The sequence below is a fragment of the Theropithecus gelada genome, chromosome 8 (assembly GCF_003255815.1).
Source record: "Theropithecus gelada isolate Dixy chromosome 8, Tgel_1.0, whole genome shotgun sequence".
In the NCBI taxonomy this organism is placed as follows: Eukaryota; Metazoa; Chordata; class Mammalia; order Primates; family Cercopithecidae; genus Theropithecus; species Theropithecus gelada.
Genome location: NC_037676.1, coordinates 146591949 through 146610973, shown reverse-complemented (window position 1 = coordinate 146610973; position 19025 = coordinate 146591949). Strand labels below are relative to the sequence as shown.

At 57.6% G+C, this 19025-nt stretch overlaps 3 protein-coding genes across 8 annotated transcripts; 2 read left to right on the top strand and 1 right to left on the bottom strand.

The window, feature by feature from the left end:
• Positions 1-9845: 9845 nt before the first annotated feature.
• On the bottom strand, positions 9846-12458 carry SLC52A2 (solute carrier family 52 member 2). Of its 5 annotated transcripts, none has more exons than XM_025394969.1 (5): positions 12146-12458; positions 11606-11845; positions 10636-11503; positions 10417-10540; positions 9846-10331 (listed from the first exon to the last, which is right to left on the bottom strand). In XM_025394969.1, exons 2-5 carry the CDS (start codon positions 11733-11735, stop codon positions 10119-10121), a joined length of 1335 nt encoding a protein of 444 aa, XP_025250754.1. In that variant the 5' UTR covers positions 11736-11845; positions 12146-12458; the 3' UTR covers positions 9846-10118. The 5 variants fall into 5 exon arrangements, with proteins under 5 accessions (XP_025250754.1, XP_025250752.1, XP_025250753.1 ...); XM_025394967.1 differs by having other exon boundaries at positions 11962-12453; XM_025394971.1 differs by having other exon boundaries at positions 9857-10331; positions 11709-11845; positions 11962-12453.
• A 40-nt stretch (positions 12459-12498) lies between these two features.
• FBXL6 (F-box and leucine rich repeat protein 6) lies at positions 12499-17859 on the top strand. The gene is made up of 14 exons (XM_025395244.1): positions 12499-12953; positions 13198-13356; positions 13483-13546; positions 13864-13995; positions 14070-14177; positions 14270-14383; positions 14452-14683; positions 14917-15163; positions 15452-16277; positions 16352-16502; positions 16737-16831; positions 16924-17119; positions 17210-17295; positions 17545-17859. The coding sequence occupies exons 1-9, from the start codon at positions 12565-12567 to the stop codon at positions 15597-15599; spliced, it is 1593 nt and encodes a 530-aa protein (XP_025251029.1). The 5' UTR covers positions 12499-12564; the 3' UTR covers positions 15600-16277; positions 16352-16502; positions 16737-16831; positions 16924-17119; positions 17210-17295; positions 17545-17859.
• TMEM249 (transmembrane protein 249) lies at positions 15521-17859 on the top strand. Of its 2 annotated transcripts, XM_025395245.1 has the most exons (6): positions 15521-16277; positions 16352-16502; positions 16737-16831; positions 16924-17119; positions 17210-17295; positions 17545-17859. In XM_025395245.1, the coding sequence occupies exons 2-6, from the start codon at positions 16352-16354 to the stop codon at positions 17662-17664; spliced, it is 648 nt and encodes a 215-aa protein (XP_025251030.1). In that variant the 5' UTR covers positions 15521-16277; the 3' UTR covers positions 17665-17859. The 2 variants fall into 2 exon arrangements, with proteins under 2 accessions (XP_025251030.1, XP_025251031.1); XM_025395246.1 differs by having other exon boundaries at positions 16188-16502.
• Positions 17860-19025: the final 1166 nt, after the last annotated feature.

Here is a 19025-nt window from a genome sequence, read left to right as displayed (position 1 = left end):
AAAAAAAAAAAAAAAAAAAAAAAAAAAAAAAAAAAAAAAAAAATTTATCTAGAGACAGTGTTGATTGCTTGAGTCCTAGTCTCAAGCAATCCTCCCCACCTCAGCCTCCCAAAGTGCTGGGATTATAGGCAAGAGCCACTGAACTCAGCCCTGACATTTTGATAGTGACAGGAGGTAGCCAAATGCCTAGGTAAATAAAGGCAGGTCCCCAGTGAAACCTCCAAGCTAAAAAAAAAGCCTGAGTCTGAAACACAGAACTGCTGGTTGGGATGAAACCTGAGACCCAGAGCGAGAATTTCTGTTCCTGTTTGCCTGCCCTTTCCTGATGGATTCTTTCTGAATAATGCTTTTATTATTATTATTATTATTATTATTATTATTATTATTTTGAGAGAGAGAGCCTTACTCTGTCACCCAGGCTGTTGGAGTGCAGTAGCACGATCCTGACTCACTGCAACCTCTGCCTCCTGGTGCAAGCAATTCTCATGCCTCAGCCTCCCCAGTAACTGGGAGTACGGGCGCACGCCACCACACCCGGCTATTTTTTGTATTTTAGTAGAGATAGGGTTTCACCATGTTGGCCAGTCTGGTCCCAAACTCCTGACCTCAGATGATGATCCGCCTGCCTCAGCCTCCCAAAGTGCTGGGATTACAGGAGCCAGCCACCACACTCAGCCTGAATAATGCTTTTTAACCAGTTGAATGTTGCCTTTTCTAATACTACCTATGGCCTGCCCCCACCCAATACTGAGCCCATAAAAGCTCTGGACTCAGCCACATTGAGGGGACTTCCTGCCTTTAGGTAGGGGGACCTCCCATGTCGCCTCTCTGCTGAAAGCTCTTTTATCACTCAATAAACTCCCACCTCTTTTATCACTCAGTAAAATCTCCACCCTCACTCTTTGTTTGCCAGTGTATCCCCATTCTTCATAAGTGCAGGACAAGAACTTGGGAACCAGTGCGCAAGCCAGATTCGGCCTAGGTGGGCTGAGTGAACCAGCTGTCTCTGCAGCAGGTAGTATGGTCCAGTGAGGCCCAGCTGGGGCATCGTTGGCTGGAGGTCCCTGGCTTGCAAAGTGACTAAGAATAAAATTGTTCATCAATTTTAAGTCACTAACGTTGTGGTAATTTGTTCTGGCAACCCTAGGAAATAAGGACAGTGTGTCAAAGATTCATTTAACTAACTTAGCTGGGTGTGGTGGCTCAGGCCTGTAATGCCAACACTTTGGGAGGCCCAGGCAAGTGGGTCGCCTGAGGTCAGGAGTTCAAGACCAGTCTGGGCAATGTGGCGAAACCCCGTCTCTACTAAAAATACAAAAATTAGCTGGACATGGTGCCTGGTGCCTGTAATCCCAGGTACTTGAGAGGCTGAGGCAGGAGAATCCCTTGAACCTGGGAGGCAGAGGCTGCAGTGAGCTGGGATTGCCCCACTGCATTCCAGCCTGGGTGACAGAGGGATACTCCATCTCAAAACACAAACAAACAAACAAACAAATTAACTAATGAGGAAACCAGGAAAATTGTTATGACCCGTTCAAAAGAGAAGCCTACCACGAATTTTATTTTTTGAGACAGAGTCTCGCCCTGTCGCCCAGGCTGGAGTGCAATGGCGTGATCTTGGCTCACTGCAACCTCCACCTCCTGAGAATCACAAATTTATATGGAGTAAAGGAATGATAAAAAGCTGAAACATAAAATGCTGAAATATAAAAATAGACGTGAGACAAACTTTTTCCAAAGGAAAAAATAGTGGCACCTCCTCTGGACCAAAATTACTTACATGTGTATAAAAGGGAATGACTTGCATTGCTATCAATTATTTGTAATTTACAGACCCGTAAAATCATTCAGAGACAATGAATATAAATCACAGTCAGAAAACCTGGGAACCTGAACTCTAAATCACGTGCACTTTTCCACTGGAAATACCAGTGATAGGTTTTGCTTATTCCAAAGTTCAAAGATTTTATCGCTGACTCCCACTTCCTCTTTTGATTAAAAACAATTTTCAAAAAAAGATCGCTCGGCCGGGTGCTGTGGCTGGTGCCTGTGATCCCAGCACTTTGGGAGGCTGAGGTGGGCAGATCACCTGAGGTCAAGAGTTCGAGACCAGCCTGACCAACATGGCTAAACCCCGTGTCTACTAAAAATACAAAAATTAACTGGGCATGGTGGTGCATGCTTGTAGTTCCAGCTACTTGGGAGGCTGAGGCAGGAGAATCGCTTGAACCCAGGAGGCAGAGGTTGCAGAGAACCGAGATCATGCCAGTGCACTCCAGCCTGGGCGACAGAGCAAAACTAAAAAAAAAAAAAAAAAGGCTGACTGCAGTGGCTCATGCCTGTAATCCCAGCCCTTTGGGAGGCCGAGGCAGGCGGATCACCTGAATTTGGGAGTTCCAGACCAGCCTGACCAACACGGAAAAATCCTGTCTCTACTAAAAATACAAAATTAGCCGGGCGTGGTGGCCCGTGCCTGTAATCCCAGCTACTCGGGAGGCTGAGGCGGGAGAATGGCTTGAACTCAGGAGGTGGAGGTTGCAATGAGCCAAGATTGTGCCATTGCACTCCAGCCTGGGCAAAAAAGTGAGACCTTGTCTCAAAATAAAATAAAATAAAATAAAAAATAAATCACACTAGGCCATAAAATGAAGCTGGTGTCAGCAAATGTGGTCCAATTATTTACACAGGTGCAGAAAGACTGTAAATGCACCATATAGGCCACCTTAAGTTTGCTTTGCTGGAAGTTTTCATAAGAAATACCAAATTGGGGCTGGGTGCAGTGGTTCACGACTGTAATCCCAGTACTTTGGGAGGCCGAGGCAGGTGGATCACTTGAGGTCGGGAGTTCACAGCCAGCCTGATCAACATGGTGAAACTCTGTCTCCACTAAAAATACAAAAATTGTCGGGCACGGTGGCTCAGGCCTGTAATCCCAGCACTTTGGGAGGCCGAGGCAGGTGGATCACGAGGTCCGGAGATCGAGATTATCCTAGCTAACATGGTGAAATCCCATCTCTACTAAAAATTAAAAAAAAAAAAATTAGCTGGGCGTGGTGGCACGTGCCTGTAGTCCCAGGTACTCACATGGCTGAGGCAGGAGAACCTGGAAAGTGGAGGTTGCATTGAACCAAGATCGTGCCACTGCGCCAGCCTGAGTGACAGAGCGAGACTCCATCCCAAAAAAACAAAACAAAACAAAACAAAAATTAGCTGGGGGTGATGGCAGACGCCTGTAATTTCAGCTACTTGGGAGGCTGAGGCAGGAGAATCGCTTGAACCCAGGAGGCAGAGGTTGCAGTGAGCCGACACCATTGGACTCCAGCCTGGGCGACAAGAGTGAAACTGTCTCAAAATAAATAAATAAGAAAAGAAATATCAGAGTGGACCTGTATTGTTTGCTTGTTTGCAGAGGCAAGAAATACAATACCTATCATGGGCCAATTTCTATGTTCCTGGGCCTGCCAGGAAATCACCTTCCTGGTCACCTGCACGGCCTGGGTCCTGCACCCTCAGGAGAATTTGCAGGCACTCCTTCATAACAGCAACCCAAGGTCCGCAGCAGCGGCTGGTCATCCCCAGTGAAAGAGCAGAGCTCTCCCTATGACAACCTGGGCAAGGCCTTGGTGGCCTAACCAATTCGTCCAATTGTATTCTGTAAAAGGAGAAGAGTCTCTTAACTGAATCTATGTGCTGTGGTTTGAATGTGTCCCCCAAAGTTCATGGATTGCAAACTTGGTCCCCAATGTGGCAGTATTGGAGATGGGACCTTTTTTTTTTTTTTTTTTTCTGATGGAGTCTCACTCTGTCGTCTCAGGCTGGAGTGCAGTGGTGCAATCTTGGCTCGTCGCAACCTCTGCCTCCTGGGTTCAAACGATTCTCCTGCCTCAGCCTCCCAAATAGCTGGGATTACATGCATGTGCCACCACGCCTGGCAAATTTTGTATATTTAGAGAGACGGGGTTTCTCCATGTTGTTCAGGCTGGTCTTGAACTCCTGAGCTTGTGATCCGCCCGCCTCGGCCTCCCAACATGCTGGGATTAGTCGTGAGCCACCGTACCCTCTTAAAGGTAGGGCCTTTAAGAGGTGATTAGGTCTTGAGGGCTTCGCCCTCATGAAGGGATTAATGCCATTAATTCGGGAGTTGATTCCTTATAAAAGGATGAATTTGGCCGCTTTCCGTCCAGCCACATGCCTCCTGGCATGTTACGTGGCAGCAAGAAGGTCCTCATGAGATGTGGCCCCTCCCTCTTGGACTTCCAAATCTCTAGAACCAATAAATCCCAGTTTATTATCAATTATCCAGTCTGTGGCATTATAGCAGCACAAAACGAACTAAGACACTGTAGGGTCCAGCCCTACAAAGCTTAGCGGGTGTTCTCCCCGTGTGCAGAGACCAGAGATTGTAATAAATAAAGACACAAGGCAAAGAGATAAAGAGAAAACAGCTGGCCGGGCGCGGTGGCTCAAGCCTGTAATCCCAGCACTTTGGGAGGCCGAGACGGGCGGATCACGAGGTCAGGAGATCGAGACCATCCTGGCTAACACGGTGAAACCCCGTCTCTACTAAAAAATACAAAAAACTAGCCGGGCGAAGTGGCGGGCGCCTGTGGTCCCAGCTACTCGGGAGGCTGAGGCAGGAGAATGGCGTGAACCCGGGAGGCAGAGCTTGCAGTGAGCTGAGATCCGGCCACCGCACTCTAGCCTGGGCGGCAGAGCCAGACTCAGTCTCAAAAAAAAAAAAAAAAAAAAAAAAAAAAAAANCTTGGCTCACTGCAACCTCTGCCTCCTGGGTTCAAGTGATTCTCCTGCCTCAGCCTCCTGAGTAGCTGGGATTACAGGCACCTGCCACCACGCCTGGCTAATTTTTGTATTTTAGTAGAGATGGGGTTTCACCATGTTGGCCAATCTGGTCTTCAACTCCTGACCTCAAGTAATCTGCCTGCCTCCACCTCCCAATATGCTGGGATTACAGGCGTAAGCCACCATGCCCGACCCAGCATGGCAGTTATTAAGAGCTTGGGTGCTGCAAATACATGGTATATAGGGTCCAGCCCTATGGGGCTTGGCGGGTGTTCTCCCTGTGTGCGGGGACAAGAGATTGTAATAAATGACACAAAACAAAGATATAAAGAGAAAGCAGCTGGGCCCGGGGGACCACTACCATCAAGATGTGGAGACCGGTAGTGGCCCCGAACGGCTGGGCTCGCTGATATTTATTGCATACAAGACAAGGGGGCAGGGTAAGGAGGGTGAATCTTCTAAGAGATTGATAAAGCAAAGCAAGTCACATGATCATAGGACAGGGGTCCCTGCCCTCTTAGGTAGCAAAAGCAGAGAGAGAAGGCGGCATACGTCAGTGTTTTCTTCTATGCGCTCATAAGAAAGATCAAAGACTTTTAAGACTTCCACTATTTCTCCTACCGCTATCTACTACGAACTTCAAAGAGGAACCAGGAGTACAGGAGGAACATGAAAGTGGACGAGGAGCGTGACCACTGAAGCACAGCACCACAGGGAGGGGTTTAGGCCTCCAGATGAATGCGAGCAGGCCTGGATAATATCCAGCCTTCCACAAGAAGCTGGTGGGGCAGAGTGTTCCCCGACTCCTCCAAGGAAAGGAGACTCCCTTTCACGGTCTGCTAAGTAACGGGTGCCTTCCCAGACACTGGCGTTACCGCTTGACCAAGGAGCCCTCAAGCGGCCCTTATGCAGCGTGACAGAAGGTTCACCTCTTGCCTTCTAGGTCACTTCTCACACTATCTCTTCAGCACCTGACCCTATACCCGTCGGTTATTCCTAGGTTATATTAGTAATGCAACAAAGAGTAATATTAAAAGCTAACAATTAATGTTTATAATAATGATTGATAATTGTCCATGCTCATCTCTATATCTAATTTGTATTATGACTGTTCTTAGTCTATTTTCTTTATTATACTGAAACAGTTTGTGCCTTCAGTCTCTTGCCTTGGCACCTGGGTACTCCTCCGCCCACAAGACACCATGCAAATACCTATGTTGCCATGAAAAGTGAGGGGGCTCCATAAGAGCTCCTGAGAATCAAGGGCAGGAGGTAAAAGGACAAACCTCTGGGGAATCTCCAAGATCATTTATTTATTTTATTTAGAGACAGGGTCTCGCTCTGTTACCCAGGCTGAAGTGCAGTGGTACAATCAAGGCTCACTGCAGCCTAGACCTCTTGGGCTCAAGTGATCCTCTTGCCTCAGCCTCCGGAGTAAGTGGGACTGTAGGCTCTCACCACCATGCCCAGTCAATTTTTAATTTTTTGGTAGATATGGGATCTCACTATGTTGCCCAGTGCTGAGATTACAGGTGTGAGCCATGGTGCCTGGCCCAAGATGGTTTTAGATATGAGAAAACATCCTGATAGAAACAAACCCTCAGTTGGGCGCGGTGGCTCAGCCTGTCATCCCAGCACTGTGAGAGGCCGAGGCAGGCGGATCACCTGAGGTCAGGAGTTCAAGGCCAGCCTGGCCAACATGGTGAAACCCCGTCTCTACTAAAAATACAAAAATTAGCTGGGCGTAGTGGCACACGCCAGTAATCCCAGCTACTCGGGAGGCTGAGGCAGGAGAATCACTTGAAACCAGGAGGCAGAGGTTGCAGTGAGCCGAGATTGCGCCATTGCACTCCAGCCTGGTGACAGAGTGAGACTCAGTCTCAAAAAAAGAAAAAAAGAAAATTAGCTAGGGTGGTGGTGTGTGCCTGCCATCCCAGTTACCCAGGAGGCTGAGGTGAGAGGATCATTTGAGTCCTTGACCTCACTTAAGCCTCAGGCCTGGGCAACAGAGTGAAACCCGATCTCTAAAAAACAAACAAAAAATCAAGGGGTGCAACTGTTTCTTCACCTCATAGTCACCTGTACCTGTCTAGGGACTAAGCTGGGCAGAGAACTACAGAACTGAAGGAGGGGAAGGCTCTTCGGTCAGCTGCTCAATCACAGCCAGCAAGGCTTGTGCCCACACGCACGGGATCAGCATCAGATGGGATGGCCACGCACCTGGGAGTGGCAGCTGCACGTGGTGGCCACGGTCTGGCTGGCCCTTTCCTGCTGTTTTTTTTTTTTCTTTTTTGAGACAGAGTTTCGCTCTTGTCGCCCAGGCTGGAGTGCGATGGCACGACCTTGGCTCACTGCAACCTCCGCCTCCTGGGTTCAAGCGATTTTTGTGCCTCAGCCTCCCGAGTAGCTGGGATTACAGGCACCTGCCACCATGCCTGGTATATTTTTATATTTTTAGTAGAGACAGGGTTTTGCCATGTTTGCCAGGTTGGTCTCGAATTCCTGACCTCAGGTGGTCCACCTGCCTCGGCCTCCCAAAGTGCTGGGATTACAGGCATGAGTTACTGCACCTGGCCCCTTCTCTGCTGTTAAGGAGCCCAGGAGACTTCCTTGTGGTGGGACAAGGAACAGTGAGTTGCAGGCTTTGCTCCTACTCAGGGGACCACCCTCTGGGGACAGTGCGGGGTATCGGGTCCGGCTCCACTCCTGCCTTCTGGTGGAGGATGGAGTCTCCTCCAAATTCCTCTCGGGCAGGGTTTCGCGCTTCGGAACCTCTGGTCACTTGCTGTGCAGCTATCCTGCCTCCCAGGGGCCCAGCTTTGGCCCTGGGCTCAGCCCTGGGAAACTGTAAGTGAGCAGTGCTCAAGGCCTCGGCCCCGAGGCACCTTCCTGCCATTATTATTCTGACCCCTGCCCCAGTTCCTACTGGGCATGGGCAGGAAGCTCACGGAGACTTCAAAAGGCCGGGGATTCCTCACTCAGGCCTGTGCACCTTGCTCCTCTGCGGCCCCGGGGGAGTCCGGCTCATGTGTGGCACACAGCAGAGGCTCCATGGATGCCTTTGATCGCTGCCCTATGGGAGGGAAGACAGGAAGAAGCTGGGAGGTGGCTCCACCAGCCTCCAGCCCAGGGTGGACAGGATAGGGCAGGCCCCAAGCACTGGTGTTGACAGTGGTGGGGGCAGAGCAATGAGGGGAAGGGGGCGAGCATGAGACCAGGAGCCCTGCTGCCTGCCCACAGTCGTGCCACCGACACCAGCCACCTCGTCCCATCCTTGTCCTCATCCTCCCTCAGAAGCTTTCTTCTCTTACCAGGTGACTTCTGAAACTCACTCAACCTGCAGCCCCCACCCCCTAGAGCCCTCAGTACCTGCAACCCCCAAAGGGAAGCAGCCGGGTCAGCGGGACAGGGGCCCAGCCTCAGGTGGCAGCATCCTAGAAGGCTGGAGCTGGCGGTGGCCTCTGCCCTCAGAGCTGGGGTTCCTGAGTCCCCTGGGAGCTGGCCTGCCCTGATGTTTGATGGGGCCCCAGACCAGAGGCTTTCCCGGTCACGGGGGCTCCTTCCTCCTTGGATGGTCCTGCCAAGACAGGAGGGAGTAGAAGCAGGAAGGAAGACCAAGCCTTCAAAGGCCCATGTGCAGGCCAACCCAAGGACAATCAGAAAGGGCCTCCAGAGAGCCGAACCGTTGCAGGCAGAGCTTGGGCAGCAGGAACAGACCCACCTGCCCCAGTGCCTGCACGCTCCCTGCGGCTGCAGGGGCTCCTCTCCAGAAGTGGGGCCTCTTGCCTGTGAGAATGGGCCTTGCTGCCAGGCCTGTCACACTGCTCACAGTTCAGTGTCCTGCCTCCCTGGGGTGGCTGCCCACAAGGTGAAGAAAGCCAGGCTCCTACCTTGGCACGGCCTCCCCCAGCATTTTCTTCCAGATCCTTGCTGCCAGGCTCAGGGGCTCCTCTCAATTAGTTCTTTTGCGGCTCCAGCCCTTTTTGTGGGTGCCTGAGAACCACCCAGCCCAGGATAGGCCATGGTCAGTGCTGAGGTCCTGTTCCCTGCAGATGCCAACACTTACAGGCCCAGGCTGCTCAGGGCCAGGGGCGGTGTGCCATCAGCCCAGGGAGAAGGCAGCTGTAGCCAAATCTGCTTGAAGAAAGGGTTTGGGGCCTTTGAGGGTCTGATTGCAGGAGGAGCTGGCACTGAGAGGCTAGAGGCTCAGGGGAGGGGGCAATACTCAGGCCAAAGGGTCCTGACGGGCTAAAACCTTAAACTCTGTCTCTTCTGAGTCCCCCTCACTGAGTACCCCGGTGCCTGCACACCAACCCCCAGTATAAATCCCTAGCAGGGGCCGGGCGCGGTGGCTCATGCCTGTAATCCCAGCACTTTGGGAGGCCGAGACGGGTGGATCACGAGGTCAGGAGATCGAGACCATCCTGGCTAACACGGTGAAACCTCGTCTCTACTAAAAATACAAAAAAAAACTAGCCGGGCGAGGTGGCGGGCGCCTGTAGTCCCAGCTACTGGGGAGGCTGAGGCAGGAGAATGGCGGGAACCCGGGAGGCGGAGCTTGCAGTGAGCCAAGATCCGGACACTGCACTCCAGCCTGGGCGACAGAGTGAGACTCCGTCTCAAAAAAAAATAAATAAATAAAATAAAAAATAAATCCCTAGCAGGATACTCCTGGGAAGCCAGCAGGCAGGCCGTCACTCCAGGGCTAAGGGTGGGCACGGGGCTCGGCACATTGCAGCACCATCCGACTGACCCTAATGCCCTTGAGAGGTGCTCGTGGAGCAGTGGCCTTGCTGGGAAGAGGCTCCTCTACTCCTCTGACCACCGAAGCTGGTAGCTCCTGTGTGCCCAGAGAGCCCAGGGCAGTTCCAAGAAGGAATGTGGGGGAGTCTGGGCTCAGAGGGCCATGACTGTACGATCTGTGACACCAGCCTGCGGTGGGTAAGGACCTGCCCAGGGCCTGGGGAGAGGTGGCCCCTGTTAAACAGGCCGGGCCATGGCTCTAGTTCACGGAAGCATCCACACAGAAAGAGGTGCTCAAAGAATTAATGCCAACTCATTAAATAAAAATGTTTTATTACGCAAACCACGCGTAGGTCCTAGGCTCAGGGGCTTACCCTACAGCCCCCACTGGTCCCTGGCTCCAAGCCTGCTCCCTGCCCTTTCCCCCCGCCCCGGAGAGCCAGGGTCTCCTATGGAGTGTGCGGTGTCCACGAGTGCACCGGTGTGCGGGCCTCCTGGGCTGCAGGCACTCAGGCATGGTGGCAGCATTGAGGGAAAGACAGGCGTCGGGGAGCGGGGTCCCCACCTGCCCAGGCTCAGGAGTCACAGGGGTCTGCACAGTCCTCTCTGCTGTGGAACACGTGATAGATGCTGGTGGGGGGGAACATAGCAATAGCGCCGAGCAGAGAGCCCACCTGGATGGCCACACCGGCTGCCAGCAATGCCGGCCGGCCCCCGCCATGCAGCAGGGAGCTGGCTGCCACCTTCACGTAGGAGAAAACGCCAAGACACAGCACCCACGACAGCACCTGAGGGGACACAGCAGCAGCTGAGCGTGAGATGTGCCTGCTCCACGAAAACGCCCCCGCCCCACTTCACGTCCCCTGTGCTCACCACAAGGACCACCCCTGCCGAGGTGCCCACCAGGGGCGGGCAGGGGCTCAGGACTGCCAGCGCCATCAGGTAGCCCCCAAAGAGCACGCCCAGCAGAGAGAGGCCGCCCAGCCCTGCCAAGGATCTGTAGAGAGTGAGCAGAGTGTCAGGGCTGACTGTGCCAGGACCTGGCTCCCAGCCCTGAGTTCCACCGGCACAGGGGCTGAAGGGCTTGTGTACCTGCACAGCACACCCATGGCCAGGAAGCAGGCCAGGGGATTGGCAGCACTGCCCAGCACCACAGCCAGGTGGTAGGCCAGACGCCCGTAGGGTAAGCAGGAAAAGCTCTGCACAGCAGGTAGCACGCCGTTGGTCAGTGCGTTGGTGGCGGCCAGCAGGCCCAGCAGGCAGGCACTGTGGGCTGAGAGAAGCTGATAGGCCTTAGGGTCTGGACCAGGGGTGGTGTCTGCTGCCTGGCTTGGTGGCTCTTGCAATGGTGAGGCCTCTTCCACCTCTTCCTCTGCTCCTGGGGCTCCCACCTGGAGGCCTGATCCTAAGCCCCCTGTGGGTACAGATGGTGGTGGCAACAGCAGCAGGAGACCCTGAAAGGCAGCAGCTGAAGCGACCAGAAGGGCAGTCAGTGCCCAGAAGAAGGTGCTGGCGGGAAAACGCTCAAGGAAGTCGAGTGGGGGGCCGGGGGTGCCGTTGATGGGGGCTGGCGGGCACTCACGGCGGCCCACACCCTGCACTAGGGCCAGCACGCAGGGCAGCAGGGCACTCAGGCCTTGACCCAGGAAGAATGACCGTAAGAAGCGAGGTGGCAGGTGGCTCAGGAAGGGCAGGAAAGTGACATTAGAGGCACAGCATGCCAGCGCCAGCACAAAGGCCAGTGCTAAGAAGGCCACGGAATGCGACTGTCCTGCCACTAGGACCACACGGTGCCACAGAAAGGCCAGAAGAGCTGTGCCCACCATGCTCAGCACCTGCACCACCTGGATGGGGACCCGCTCGCCCTTTCCTGGGGCCAGCCGCCTCCAAAGGGTCACCACCAGCAGACCCAGGTTCCCCAGCGCCACAAGCACAGAGACGTAGGAGGGGAGACTCCAACCTGCAGGGAAGGGAGGAGACCATGTCAGGGGCATGATACCCAAGGGAAGAAGAACTGACAGAGCCCACCTTCCTGGGCACACCTGCACCTCCTCCCACTCACCCTCCGGAAGCTCTTTGACCACCACAGGTAGTTCCACCCAGATCCCATTGACCGCAGCCCAGGAGCCCATGCCGAAGAGAGCCACCAGCAGGTGGGTCAGCACCGGACGGCCGGGTGTGGGTGCTGCCATTCAGTCCAAGGCTGCGCCCTTCCAGGTCAAGGCAAAGGTCACAGCCAGTTCTTTTCCCACCTAGGTCCAGAGACGCTTTGGCTCTTCTGGGAACTGAAAACCTCTTCTAGCTTGAACGAAACAGACAAATAGGCAGGATACAGAGCCGGAATCAACAAGGTGAGACCAGGGGAACAGGGGGAGCCCCGGGCAGGAGTGGGAATGGGGAGGATTGGCTAAAACGTACCCAGCAGCACCGCCCGCCAGCGTCGGGACCGCCGGCAGGTAGGGAAGCAGGAAGCCGGCCCGAGTCGCTGCAGCCCCAGGGGAGGAGGCCGAAGGAGCGAGTGGAGCCCTTCTCTCCAGGGAGAGGCGGGGTTGGAGTCACTGCAACCACCACCCCAAGCCGGACACTGGGACAGGGCGCCTACCAGCAGAAGCCAAGCACGCCCCAGGGCTTCGCGGTGCCCGGGACCGCAGGAGCCAAGTCAGATCCCAGGGGAGTGGCTGGAGCGGCTCTGCTCGTAGGGGCGCCGCCCTCTCACCAGCTTCAGGTGGGCGACCCGGGAGCCGTCCGGTCCCTACGCCTCCCGGTCCCGCGCCCAGTGCGCTCCCGCTCTAGTGCCGGCTTCCCGCCACGCCAGGACGCCGCCGTCCAAGACAGCCCAGGACCCGACAGCAGCCACCACCGGACTCACCCGCAGCGACTCCGGGCCCGCCCCCGGCATGGCCCACGGCCGGAAGTCCCGCCCCGGAAGCGGGTCAGCGGGCGGGCGCAGAGAAGAGTCGGGGGTTGTCAGTCTGTAAGCCCCGCCCGTTCCGCTCCCTGGAGCTGCCCCAAGCGCCTTCGATGGTCATGGCTTCCCCGGCCTCCCGGCAGGTCCGGCGCAGAGCTCGGGTAGCGCCGCGGGCCCGCTCGGCCGAGGACTGGTGGTGGGACCGGCTGGCGCCGAGCGGCTCGGGGTACCACCTGCTTCCGTCCGACAGCATGCTGCTGGTGCTGTCCGAACCCGGACCCGCCCGGAGCCGCGCACAGCGGCGCGCTGCCCGCCGCACTCCCCGGCAGCCGCCCCCGGGCCGCGCCGCGGCCAAGCCCAAGGCCACGCTCAGGCCCGACCCGGCGCCCTCGCCCGAGGAAGGGCCCGACGCGGGCTGGGGAGACCGCATTCCCTTGGAAATCCTGGTGCAGATTTTCGGGTTGTTGGTGGCGGCGGACGGGCCCATGCCCTTCCTCGGCAGGTAACGCTGCTGCCGGGCCCGTCGCCGAGCGCAGCGACTTGGGCCAGACGTGGTCCGAGCAGTGGCCCGGGCGGGGGCGGAGGGCGAAAGCATCGGAGCGCGCACCCCTCCGCCCGAGAGCGCAGCCCCTTAGGCGCCCGGTTGGAGTCCCAGGAGCCCGGCTTTGAGCCGGGATGTCCACTGCGCTGCGAGAGGGGGTGTCACCTACGAAGGGGCCGGCAGCTTCAGCACGCTGTCCTCCCAGGGCTGCGCGCGTGTGCCGCCGCTGGCAGGAGGCCGCTTCCCAACCCGCGCTCTGGCACACCGTGACCCTGTCGTCCCCGCTGGCCGGCCGGCCTGCCAAGGGCGGGGTCAAGGCGGAGAAGAAGCTTCTTGCTTCCCTGGAGTGGCTTATGCCTAATCGGTGAGGGGTTCCCTCTTTTCCTTGTCCCCTGGCTCCAGGCTCCTTCTGTCTCCCTGCACCAAGGTGTTGGGTGGGAAGGACTCGTGTGGGAACATTAGTGCAGCTCTGCCTCTGCTGTCGGCCCAGGTTTTCACAGCTCCAGAGGCTGACCCTCATCCACTGGAAGTCTCAGGTACACCCCGTGCTGAAGGTGAGAGCTCCAGGCTGCCCTGCACACCAGCTGTGACCCTCTGGGACTGTTGAGTACTCTAGGAAGTGGGTCAGGCACCTTGAGGGCCCAACGCTGCTCCATCGGGAGGCCTGCCTGCCTGCCTGGTTCTCCTTTCCTGCTGTTTCCTCCAGCAGGGAGGTGTCAGAGGCGGGGACACCCAAGTAGGCCTGGCATGGGCAGAAAGGAGGTCGCAGCTAAGGCGGTAGTGTGGGGTTGGCACCAGCCACCTGTTTGTTTCCCTTGTGGATCTTAGCCTGCGCTCTCCCAACCGCAGCTGCCCCTCTGTCTCCCTGCAGCTGGTAGGCGAGTCCTGTCCTCGGCTCACTTTCCTAAAGCTCTCCGGCTGCCACGGTGTGACTGCTGATGCTCTGGTCATGCTAGCCAAAGCCTGCTGCCAGCTCCATAGCCTGGACCTACAGCACTCCATGGTGAGCCCTGTGTCCCAAGGGTCCCTGAAAAAACCCAGGCTGGGGTGACGGGTGCTCTTGTATTGGGACCCTAGGTGGAGTCCACAGCTGTGGTAAGCTTCTTGGAGGAGGCAGGGTCCCGAATGCGCAAGTTGTGGCTGACTTACAGCTCCCAGACGACAGCCATCCTGGGTGCACTGCTGGTAGGTTGGCATTGGTGGGAGCAGAGCCAGATGCTGAGCTGGGGACTGCCAGGCCACTGACCCTGTGACCCCCTTCCCCCGCACCTCCGCAGGGCAGCTGCTGCCCCCAGCTCCAGGTTCTGGAGGTGAGCAGCGGCATCAACCGTAACAGCATTCCCCTTCAGCTGCCTGTTGAGGCTCTGCAGAAAGGCTGCCCCCAGCTCCAGGTACCTGGCGCCCTGCCTCTCCCACCTTTTATACGCTCCCCTATCTACAGCCTGGGCCTTGCCCCCAGGTGCTGCGGCTGCTGAACCTGATGTGGCTGCCCAAGCCTCTGGGACGAGGGGTGGCTCCCGGACCAGGCTTCCCCAGCCTGGAGGAACTCTGCCTGGCAAGCTCAACCTGCAACTTTGTGAGCAACGAGGTCCTGGGCCGCCTACTCCACGCCTCTCCCAACTTGCGCTTACTAGATCTTCGTGGCTGTGCGCGCATCACGCCGGCTGGCCTTCAGGATCTGCCGTGTCGGGGTCAGTGGTTCTGGGTTGTGGCCAGGCACATGAGGTGTGGGGGCCCTTGTGCCATGCTGGAGTCAGTGGTCCTGGGTGGTGGGCAGGCAGGTGAGGTGTGGGTGGTGGCTGAATGGGTGAGGTGTGGGGACCCTTGTGCCGTGCCAGGGTCAGCGGTCCTGGGTGGTGGCCGGGTGGGTGAGTTGTGGGAGTCCTTGTCGCCCTGCAGCTTATGCTCACTCCTCTCACCGCAGAGCTGGAGCAGCTTCATCTGGGCCTGTATGGCACGTCAGACCGGCTGACTCTAGCCAAGGAGGGCAGCCCCCTGTTGACTCAGAAGTGGTGCCATACACTGCGAGAACTGGACTTGAGTGGCCAGGGTTTCAGTGAGAAGGACCTGGAGCAGGCCCTGGCTGCCTTCTTAAGCACCCCTGGGGGCTCACACCCAGCCCTGTGCTCTCTTAACCTCAGGGGCACCCGGGTCACACCCAGCACGGTCAGGTCAGCACCCCCAACCCCAGTCCCTGGAGCCAGGGTGGCTGTCACCGCATCTGCCTGGGGCCTGGAAGTGGTGTCCTGCCTGGCCTGAGAGCTCCCGGGGTCAGAGGGCGTGCATACTGTCCAGGCCCCTGCGTGGGGTGGGCTTAGGGACACCAGGGGAACTGGGCTTGGTCTTGGTGGCTATGGGTGGCAGAGCCAGGTGTGGAACACCAGCAGGCACAGCTCCCTAACCTGGCCCAGCCCTTCTGGGGCAACAGCTCAACTTCCTGTGGCCTGCTTTCCCCACAGCTCTGTGATCAGCAGCTGCCCAGGCCTGCTCTACCTCAACCTGGAGTCCTGCCGCTGCCTTCCCCGGGGTCTGAAGCGGGCCTACCGGGGCCTGGAGGAAGTCCAGTGGTGTCTGGAGCAGCTGCTCACCAGCCCCTTGCCCAGCTAGGCAGCCACAGACCTGGGACACCTCAGCCCGCCTGCCCACCCCCTACCTTTGCCCAATTTCAGATATTTGAGCATTTTTTTTAAATAAAACGTTTTTGGGAGCTCTGTGTGTGGTCCTCAGGGTAGGGTTGGGCAACGGGTTATACCTGATGGAGCCACTGGGGCTACAGCCAACCCAGAGCCTGTGTGTTGTGGGGTCAGGATGGCCCCATGGGCTTTTAAGCCTGCAGGTGGCCATGCCTTTGCCTGCCCACTGCTGGCACCAGTGTGTGTGTTCCACCCTCAGGAACACTGGTGAGCTTGTCTGTGGTTGCATGTAGGGGGAGAGGTGGGGCCCCACCCAGCTGTGGGGCTCATTGAGGGGTCCCCGCCTGCAAATTTCTCTCCAGCTCAGTCCTAGGGTGTTCATCCATCCACCTTTCAGATGAGGACTGTGAACAGGCCATGCAGGGGGCCTCCAGGGGATGGACTGGCCAAGAAGTTAATGCCCACCGCAGGACCTCACCCCGGACTCCCTAGGAGGTGGTTAACAGAGCAGCCCCTTCTAGAACCCGCCCAGAACTTCTAGAACCCGTGCGCGGTCCACCCTGGGCCGCTCCCTGGCCTCGCTGCCCTGCCAGTCGCCTATGAGCTCCTGCTCCTTCCTGGGCCTGCAGCCCTGGAGAATTTGTTCACCCAGGTAGGAGCGTCGCTGTGGGCAGCAGGCGGTGGCAGCGGGCGAGCGGCCGGGCTGACCACCTCTGCCTGACGCAGATGCCTAAGGCCAGGCCCGGCAGCCTGCCCACGACCTCCATCGGCTGGCGCTTCCAGCTCTGGTCCCTAGGACTCTCCTCTCCGGAGCGCCACCTGGCCAGGCGCCTCAAAAACAATAGCTTCTACCCATTCATGCAGCAGCAGCCAAACGGTGCGCGCGAGGCTGGGCGGGGCGGGGTGGGGCGGGTCCGGGGACGGGCCTGAATAGGGTGGAGCCAGGTGGGCAGAGCCAGGGCCCTGGGCGGGGCCAGTCGGTGCTCCTGGGGGCGGAGACACCGCCTCCCCTAGCCCTGCGCAGACCCAGCCAGTCCGGGCCAAGCCCTGGTACCGCCACCCCTGGCTGCGGGCAGGGCCGGGGCGTCCTCATGAGCCGCGCCGCCCCCAGTCTTCGTGCTCGAGTACTATCTGGACACGCTGTGGAAGGGGATGCTGCTCTTTGTCGTCTGCGTGGTCCTGGTCAGCTTGGGCTCCCTGAGAGAGGTGTGAGCCCCTGGGCCCGACCCCCATCGCCCTCCTCCCCCAAGGGCCGGCCTCGCGCCGCTCAGCTCAGACGCTCCCTGCGGCGCCCGCAGGTACAGAAACAGGAGACCTGGGTCTTCCTCGCGTACGGCGTGGGCGTGGGCCTGTGGCTCGTGATCTCGTCGCTGCCGCGGCGCCGCCTGGTGCTGAACCACACGCGCGGCGTGTACCACTTCTCCATCCAGGGCCGCACCGTGTGCCAGGGCCCCTTGCACCTGGTCTACGTGCGCCTGGCCCTCAACTCCGACGGTGACTGGCCGGGAGGGTGGGCCAGGGACGGGGAGGCCGCTTGGGAGGTCAGAGGGGCGGTCAGGCGGGCTGAGTCCACTCTCCCCGCAGCCTACGGAAGGTGCTTCTTCCAGCTGGTCCTCGGCGGCCACAGGTTGGAGCCGCTGGTGCTGGTGCAGCTGTCGGAGCGCTACGAGGTGGGTTCCGCCCAGACACGCGGCCTCTCTGGGAACAGGATGACAAGATCACTGTTTAAGGTCTTTGGGTGGGGCCGTTTCCTCACGCAGATAGTAAATACAATGCAGTCCTCATTGCTGGGGACCAGAGAGGGCGCCAGGGCTTCGGGCAGGACTGGGGATGCGGCCTGGTAGGGGAAGGAGACACCTGGACGGCGACTCGGGGTCTGTCCTGTCCTGGCCCCAGTTGAGCGCCACCTGCTCCCACAGCAAATGGAATACTTGGGCCGTTACATCGCCCGGAAACTCAACATCAACTACTTTGACTACCTGGCCACCTCCTACCGGCACGTGGTTCGCCACTGGCCACCCCCTAGCGCCGCACCGTGATGCGTAAGAACCCCGTGGGTCACAAGCCCAGCTCCTCTCAGTCCAGCCTGGAGGTGTGACACCTGGAGGTGTGATTCTGAGGGCCTCCTCCACCCCAGGACTGCGTTCTCGGTAACCTCCCAGCCCCACTCTGGGGCAGATCAAATTGTGAGACCCACTCACTGTCCTTCCTTTCAATAAAGCTGCCTCAGCTTCCACATGGGTCATTTTTAGGGGCAGGGGAGGCACTCTGATGCCTAGGTCTTCCACTATTGCACACTCCTAGGACCTCAGAGAGCCAGTGCCTTCCAGCTGGCTGAAGCAAACCCCACGGCTTGGGTTTGAAGGCAGGAACAGCTGGGAGCAAGGGATGGTATATAGTCAGGTCTCTGAGGTTGGGCCCATCACTAGAGAGGCTGGGAACTCCGGCCTCTCAGCCAGCAGCACTTAATTTGTCCTACCTGACCTCAGAAGTGCTGACCAATGTGTGGAATCCAGAAATCAGAATCTGGCCCATTCTGGAACTGGTGTCTGCCGCTATTCCAACCAGCAATGGGGTGGGGTGCAGCCAGAGAACAAGCCGGCGCCTGAGGTGCATGCTTGCCCCAATAGCCACAAAGCTGCTGCCGTTTGCTCCAAGGGGGTGGGCGTGAGAGTCCCAGGCCAGGGTGCAGGGCCTCCTAGGAGGGAGGATGTGCAGTGCCCCGACGCCTGCTCCATGCCCGCGGGAACCCCAGGCCCACAACCCTGACACCCACTCCCCGTGCCCGCTGGAACCCCAGGCCCACGTCCCTGACACCTGCTTGCCATGCGTGCTGGAACCCCAGGCCCATGCTCCCTTCTCTAGTGGATCCCCCAGCTCTCACTGCAGCACCTGAGGCCTCCTGAGTGCTGGGGGCTGTTGTGGAAGCAGAGAAGGCTGTGGGCCATGGGGTCCCAGGGAAAGCAGCACCTGGCTCTCTGGATCTTCAGGCATTATCAGCTGAACATTCCTGCAACCAGAAGCAGCTACGTAATTTGCAGGGCTCCATGCCAAATGCAAATGTGGAGCCCATTGTTAGAAAGTTGTTGGCCGGGCGCGGTGGCTCAAGCCTGTAATCCCAGCACTTTGGGAGGCCGAGACGGGCGGATCACGAGGTCAGGAGATCGAGACCATCCTGGCTAACATGGTGAAACCCCGTCTCTACTAAAAATACAAAAAACTAGCCGGGCGTGGTGGCGGGCGCCTGTAGTCCCAGCTACTCGGAGGCTGAGGCAGGAGAATGGCGTGAACCTGGGAGGCGGAGCTTGCAGTGAGCCGAGATCGCGCCACTGCACTCCAGCCTGGGTGACACAGCGCGAGACTCCGTCTCAAAAAAAAAAAAAAAAAAAAAAAAAAAAAC